The sequence below is a fragment of the Glycine soja genome, chromosome 16, assembly GCF_004193775.1.
Source record: "Glycine soja cultivar W05 chromosome 16, ASM419377v2, whole genome shotgun sequence".
NCBI lineage: Eukaryota > Viridiplantae > Streptophyta > Magnoliopsida > Fabales > Fabaceae > Glycine > Glycine soja.
The window spans coordinates 24965387-24973465 of NC_041017.1; the positions used below are offsets into that span (position 1 = coordinate 24965387).

The 8079-nt window shown below is 37.3% G+C and overlaps 1 protein-coding gene across 1 annotated transcript; it reads right to left on the reverse strand.

The window, feature by feature from the left end:
- Positions 1-3034: 3034 nt before the first annotated feature.
- Positions 3035-5471, reverse strand: LOC114391163. Its single transcript, XM_028352175.1, has 6 exons — positions 5256-5471; positions 5044-5104; positions 4825-4960; positions 4293-4614; positions 3871-3999; positions 3035-3743 (listed from the first exon to the last, which is right to left on the reverse strand). Exons 1-6 carry the CDS (start codon positions 5338-5340, stop codon positions 3292-3294), a joined length of 1185 nt encoding a protein of 394 aa, XP_028207976.1. The 5' UTR covers positions 5341-5471; the 3' UTR covers positions 3035-3291.
- Positions 5472-8079: the final 2608 nt, after the last annotated feature.

Here is an 8079-nt window from a genome sequence, read left to right on the forward strand (position 1 = left end):
TTTACTACCTTTATAACCCACAAACTAGCCAATGAAGAAGTCATTGATGATCTTAAAATCAAGCTTCTTCAACATGGGACATAAGGTCTTACCTTTGCTTTGCAAACCTATATACATGCAAATGTCTCAAACTAGACTTCTTTTCAATCATCATCTCATAGGGAATCTTTGGTATATACTTGTTGGGTACTCATTTAAGAATATTAATATACATATAATTTTTTTTTTCTCAATTCTCTCTTCTATCTTGAACTGAACCATGAATTCTAACAATAATGATGCATGGTATAACCTGTTCTCATCAGTTGATTAAAAATCTGTTTTAGAATGTGTGTACTTAGAGGAAAAGATTGAATCTATGCCTACGATCTCAATGCAATGACAGAAAATAATAAATGAGAAAAAAATGCCTTCGCAAAACATAAATGAGAAAAGAAAAAGAAAAACAGGAATCAAGCAAGGCTTCAATTATACCAATTGCAAAAATTTTAGAAAATAAGTTCATGGTATAACATATTCTCATCACACAATTAAAGAATTTCTTAGAATTTGTATCTTCTCTTGTAGCCTAGTGGGAAGCTTGAATCCATGTTTGCTAAATTGTCTAATGGGTTAACTTTAATAGTTGTCGAATGAAAATAAACACACCTTGTGTTAGTCAGCGTTTTTTTTGTTGAATCCATAGTATCTTTCAACCCACCTTGTTGGCAATTGCTTCGTGCATCCCATTTTTTGCTACCTGCACCCCAGAGGAAACTTAACATAACCTAAAAGGACAAAAACACCCGTATGTATTTTCCTTTGTGCACCACATCCGAAGCACCTCCCTCCCTTGTTCTTTATTTTGCCCATAATCCCTGGAAGAGAAGCGATCAGCTTCATTGAACCGTAAGCAAGTAAAGAGATTTGTAATTGGAATGTTTTCTCTTATGATAACACAACCTTCAGGAACATCTGCAAAAACTCATCCCTAAGTAATACTTCAGATTTGTAAGATGGAGGTTGCAATTATGTGCAAGCACAAGCATAAATCTCTGCACAAAATCCATTTTACATATGCAGGCATAAAAATATGAAAACTATTCTCACTAGTTGTAGGAAGCTTAGCCTTGAAATAATCAGTTAAACCATTGTGGTATATATAAAATTGAATTTGGTGATCAATGGAAGCATTTTCATATTTCCAGGCAGCTTTATTAGCCTTGGCCTCAACAAATACATCAAAGCTTCTATAGTGTCTTCAAGTGCAAAAGTAGCATTTGGATGCCACAAGAACCTGGATGACACGAAAGGCAGTGACAATGAAGATATTAGAAATATACAATTAAAAACCTTAACCAGAAAATAGAATCTGGAAAATGAATATATTCACATTTTTTTATTTTCTGAAAAACCAAATCCGGAACATTAAAATCCTTAACCAGAAAATGAATTCCAGAAAATGAATTTATTCACATGTTTTTATATTCCAGAAAACCAAATCCGGACCATTAAAAACCTTATCCAAAAATACAATTCCGGAATTATGAAACCATAATTCAGGAATAACAAATCCTGAAGCTGTCCAACAATGTTCTAGATTGAGTATTCCAAAATGTATTTGTCTTTCGGATTACTCACTCCAAAACATTGTTGGCCAGCTTCCGGATTTGATTTTCTAGAATTACGGTATCAAATTTCAGATTGAGTAATCCGGAATAATGTACCAGTAACAGAAAAAAAAATACTTACAGAATGGCACTTCCAAAAATATAAGCGGATTAAAAAAATACGAACTTACTCAAATCAATAACTCATCGTCTACATAGAGGAAGGACAAAGATGAAACAGTGGAGGGAGACCTACAGGAGGAAGCCACACAATGAAGAACTGAAGAGGATGGACGGAGGAAGAAGCAAGAAGAAAGTTATAATTAGTAAAGGGTAATATGGGGATATTAAAACTATGGAGGTGCAGGAAGAGAAAAGCGGGTGCAGGAAGCAATAGCCCACCTTGTTTATTCATTAGACACTAGTCACTACGAACATCTCAAAATGGGTCATTCAGGTTAAAAGCCTAATAACAAATAATTATTGTTATTGACTTGTTTAATTTTCCAAATAACAAATTGCAGCAAGTAACAACTACTGCCTGCCACAGTTCTTCAAAACTATGTTGTCAATCGTGGCCGTCGCGGCCGCTATTGCGGTGAAGTGGAGTGGCGCGTCCCCCATCCGCGACTGGGATGGACATAGCAGCGCGGTTCAACGTCGCGGTTGGCGCAGCCGCTATCACGGCGAAGCGGCGCGGGATCTGGACCGGATTTTTGCGCCGCTACATTGAAGCCGTGGAAATTTTGAAAACCCTAGCGTGATGTTGATCTGCACACCTGCGAGGCTGCAACACTCGGTGACGCTACGACACCGACGAGCGCCGCCACGAGCGCCACCATGAGCGTTGCCACCTCCTCCACGCCCAGGAGCATGCTGCGAGTCTTCGACACTATTCGTACCTTTCTTTCCCAAAGTGAGTGGTGTTGTGTGGAGCTTGTAGGTTGGTGTGAAGTCGACAAGAAATTAGCTGGCTGCTATTGTGTATGCCCACGAGCTAGGTTGAAAACATAGGGATAAGAAAGGAAAAATAGAAAAGTAAAGAACCACATTTTTTAGGTATATATGTAAGTAGGGGGAGCATAGAGATAAGAAGAAAAAATAGAAAAAAACCAAAGAGAAAGTAGCAATGTACGTGAAGCCAAACAATATTAATATATAATAATAATGCTAATAATTAAATAATATAAAAATAATATTAAATAAATATAATAATATCATAATTTTATAATATTAAAAACTTATATATATATATATATATATATATTTCTGTTTTTGAACATACATATATATATTATTAATTATTTAATATATATAAAAAAACATTAGAATAGCGATCATTCCGCTATCCGCTATCCCCCTTTTGGGGTCAGCCGTTCCGCTCCGCTACGGCAGTATTGACAACTATGCTTCAAAACACTACCACCATGTAAATTACCGTGAAATTTTGAAGAAAAAACAGGTTCTGCTCCACAAGATACAGACTAGTAAACAGTGTATGACAAAAACAGGAGTAATTAAACATAAAATCATGATCAGCAGTGACCAAAGAGTAGAAGCATGAAGGAACCCCTGATCCTTGTGCAAACAGAGATTATTCATCTCCTTCCATGTAATGGCTCATACAAAATTATAACCAATGACATTCATCTATCTGTCCTTACAGCTATAATTGAATAATTGAGCTAACATCCAACATCTACTAAATTTCCTCTTCATCACTCTCCCCCCCAAATATGGAAGCCATTTTCATGGCCAGCTTTGCAGCCATATCCCTTCTTTGAAAATCAGGCATCAATCGCAAGCCTGCACGCATATTCCCAATCTCAGACATCAAGTGTTCCAAATCCTCTAATTCGAGACATTTACCCTCGTTTTCCTTCCCATCACCTTCGGAATCCATGGTATTGTGCACCATATCCTTTTCACTCTCATCCTGAATTGCAGTGCTTGAGGTTGTGGGATGTGACTCTTTATCAGATTTAATTCCATCCTCATGTTGACCAACTGTGCCAGGATTGTTTTGAGGAGCTGATCCCCCTGAATCTAAGGACGATGCAGAAATCCATCCTTGTTCACTTTCATCCCAATCGGCTGAGCCAGCTGATAAGACTTCATACTCTTGTTCATAATCAGATTCTTCTGAAGATAACTCTGGTGTGGGGGCAAGGGCGGGGGGAGGAGAGGAGAAGGATAAAACAAAATCAGCACTTATTCTATGTTGACAAAAGCAGCAATCAGCATGCTCCAAAGAAGGAAAATTAAAGAAGAGATAAGATACCTTCTTTCTCTGGAAATGACAGTTGATTTATCCTATTGCCAGATTTCAATACCATTCCAGGCCACATATGAGCAGAAAGTGCACCGTAGAGACGCTCAACTCCTTGTAAATCACCATCAATCGACAAACCTGTAAAATAATTGTGTGAATTATATCTGAAAATAATTTTCCAATGTTCATCATTCTATCCTTAAATTTTGGTGAGCAGAAAAAGTTCGAATATGATGGTGTGTTTACAATCATCTATCATGAATCATCTTTCAAATAATTACTTGTCAACGAACCCAGCTCTCTCTCTCATTAATAAGGTATTATAATTATGACTCATCTACATCGAAAATTGAGCATTTGCCAAAGCAAAAATCAGGCTCATGTGAAATATGTTATAAACCAGCTAATTACATCGGGAAGTGAAGTTTTACATTTGTCAAAATCAGCATTGGAAGCACATGCCTCAATGAACTCAATATTGTGATCAGTGCACCAGTCCAAGCAGGACCTTCTGATGTCCCACGACGGTTCTTCATCCCCCAATAAACTAGTTCCCTCCGATTCAGATATTCCATACTCTTCCGAATAAAAATCTGCAGCAGAGTCTTCAAGTTTCAGCAACCGTCTCCTGTATTCAGCATGGGCTGGGTGACTAGGAACCAGGTCCACTTTGTTTCCAATACACAGTAATATCTCAAAGTTCTGAATATCAGTGCGAGATACCCATTCTCGAAGTGCAGCTAGGGAAGATGGCTGCACATAAAGGGAAAAAATTTAAGATACATACATATATTATGCATACTCAAGGCACATAGAAAACAAGAAAATAGTTAAAGAATAATTCTTCTGCACAAGAAAATCAAAACAATAAGCAGTGAATATAAAACCTCCATCAAGGATTAAATAACTAACAACACAAACAGAACAAATCAAAGGAGAGTCAAGTCAAGCGAAGGAACTAACTTCATTCATGTCAAAAACCATCACCAGTGCAGTCATTCGTCGAGACAGGGTCACGTTGGCAGCAGAAAAATCGTCGTGAAGATGAGCCATCCAAAGAGAAACATCAGCAGTGTAGTACTTATTGTTGATAGTCCACCTGTTCATTCCACATTCAAAAAGAAATTCAAAAAAGGATTCATAATAAGCAAGGATAAAACAATTCAAAGTGAACATACATACCCATGGACATTCACTTGAGAAGCCGAATCAAAAGCATCATCAACATCAACAGAGGTCAATCCTACACTCAACATCAGCCAAATCAAATTCCAGTTCCAGCACTGAATAAATAATTCCGGAATCTAAACAGCATACCAAAGAATTAATTTTACAAGAGTTATAAGATACAACCTAAAATTAAAGCTTAGAGAGAATAAGCGAGAGAGAGTTACGGGATAGGAGGGTGCGTTTGCCGACGTTGGAGGATCCGATAATGAAGATTCCGGGTCGGTTCTGCAGATCCGTTTGCGATTCCATGAGAAGTTTCGGCTCTCACTCTGCGCCTGCGGCTTTTCTCTTCTTCCTCAAGTCGTTCATGTCACCCACCGGGGGAGGATCCTCTCCAATTAAAAATTAAGGGTTAGGATTTATTCTGCAAAACTCACCGTGTTGGTGCTCACACTACGATTGATTAATATTAGTTATGCACAAATATTTTAAGTCTCTCATATTAATTTATTATTAAATTATAGTATTTAAATATTAATTTAATAATAAATTTTTTAAATTTTTTAATTTAACGTAAACATTTAGGGAGTTGTTAGCTACATTTAGTATTGTTGTTGGTGCATCCAGTAACTATTTAAAATTTCCAAAATGTTCTTGTTGTTTCTTTTTTTTTTTTTGTCTCGTTGGTGAATAGTGTCGTCGTGAACAGTGTCACCCTGAGATTAAAAATGGCACAATGTTATCATTTGTGCATTCTCTCATTCTTTTCTATCTCCGGTGCTTCCTTGTTTTATTCGTTTCAGTGAAGGTGAAGGTGGAGGTAGCGGCGATGTTCGGTGTTGCAGTGGTCGGCGGCGGCGGCATACGAGGTACGCAGTGTTAGGTGCGTTTTGGTGTACTGCGTTTCACGCGGATCAAGTTGATCCGTAAGGGATTTACGGATCAACTTGATCTACATGTATATTTCATTGTCGCGGATCAACTTGATCCGTAAGTTCATCCGAAAGTGTTTTGCGGATCAAGTTGATCCGTAAGTCACTTATGGATCAACTTAATTCGTAACAGATTTTATTTTAAATTTTTTTTTTATTACTTTGTTTGTATTGTCATTTTTTATTAGAATTGTTTATACGTGTAGAATGAAATAGGGTTTTGGCTTTTTGGTAATGATGAGTTATTATGTATAGTTTTGTATGTTATGTGTTGTATGTTTGTGTTAAAAAATTTTATTTATTGTTAAGATGGACAAAGATCAGTGGATGTATGAAGGTACAATGTCTGAAGAAGTGGATATGGATGATGAAAATGAAGAAGAATGTGATGTGAATGAACCACATGTTGATTGTTCGGATGCATTCAATACTTCTCAGGTAATAATGTTCATGATTTTGAGTGATTTAATAAAATAAATATGTTGTAGGAAACTGAAATTATCGAAATTGGTTTATAGGTGTTTGACAGTCGAGAGGATGTTTTGCGGTGGGCTCGATCCGTTGCTTATGAAAATGGATTTGCGGCGGTGATTGTAAGGTCTGACACAAACACAGGTAGTAGAGGAAGGACTTCGTTTGTGTTAATTGGCTGTGAAAGGAGTGGCGAGTATAGGTGTAGGAAGAGAGAATTTGTTAGAAGAGACACTGGGACTAGGAAATGTGGGTGTCCCTTCAAGCTTCGTGGCAAGCCTGCGGTTAGAGGACAAGGGTGGATGGTGAAGTTGATTTGTAGGATTCATAGTCATGAATTAACCAAGTCATTAGTTGGACATCCATATGTCGGGCGATTGAGTAAAGCTGAAAAGACACTTATTGCTTATGTGACGAAGTCAATGGTCAAACCAAGAAACATTTTGTTGACTCTGAAGGAGCACAATGCGAATAGTTGTATGACCATCAAACAAATATACAATGCAAGAAGTGCATACCGTTCTTCTATAAGAGGAAGTGATACTGAAATGCAACACCTAATGAAGCTTCTTGAACGAGATCAGTATATTCATTGGCACAGATTAAAGGATGAAGATGTGGTTCGTGATATCTTTTGGTGTCACCCTAATGCAGTGAAGTTAGCCAACGCATGTAATTTGGTGTTTTTGATAGACAGTACCTATAAAACAAATAGGTACAGACTCCTACTGCTCGATTTTGTTGCGGTGACACCAACTGGGATGACATTCTCTGCCAGTTTTACATATCTGGAGGGTGAACGTCTTAATAATGTGGTTTGGGCTTTAGAACGCTTCCGAGGTATATTTTTAAGACGTCCTGCCTAGAGTTATTGTCACTGACAGAAAACTAGCATTGATGAATGCAGTGAAAACAGTATTTCCTGAGTGTACAAATTTATTGTGTAATTTCACATAAACAAGAACATGAAGGGCAAATGTAAATCATTAATTGGTCAAAGAAATGCTTGGGAATATGTCATGAATTCCTGGGGAACTCTTGTTGATTGTCCTTCGGAGTAGCAGTTTGATGAGTACCTGAAGAGGTTTGAAATGGTTTGTTCACCTTGGCCAGTTTTTGTTTATTATGTGAAGGATACATGGATAATCCCACACAAGGAAAAATTTGTTACCACGTGGACGAATAAGGTGATGCACTTAAGGAACACAATAACAAACAGGAATGAAATTGTTCACTTATTTCGATTAACAAATTGATGGATTTTTATTGTTGTATATGTTTATTGTTATTTGTGTATTTAAAATGTAGGGTTGAATCTGCGCACTGGGCTTTAAAAAGAGTGTTACAAAATAGCCTTGGAGACTTATGCAATGTCTGGGATGCCATGAACAACATGATGACGCTACAACATACGAAAATTAGAGCATCATTTGAAACAAGTACACATGTCGTTGAACACGTCTTCAAAAAAACCTTACATAAGAAAGAGTCTTCTTGGAATGGTTTCAAGGTATGCTTTAAATCAGATTGTTGTTGACTTTGAGCGTGTTCACTATGCTGGCAACAATCCTTCCAGTTGTGGTTGTGTGATGAGAACGATGCACAGTCTTCCTTGTGCTTGTGAGCTATCCAAATATGTTGTTGG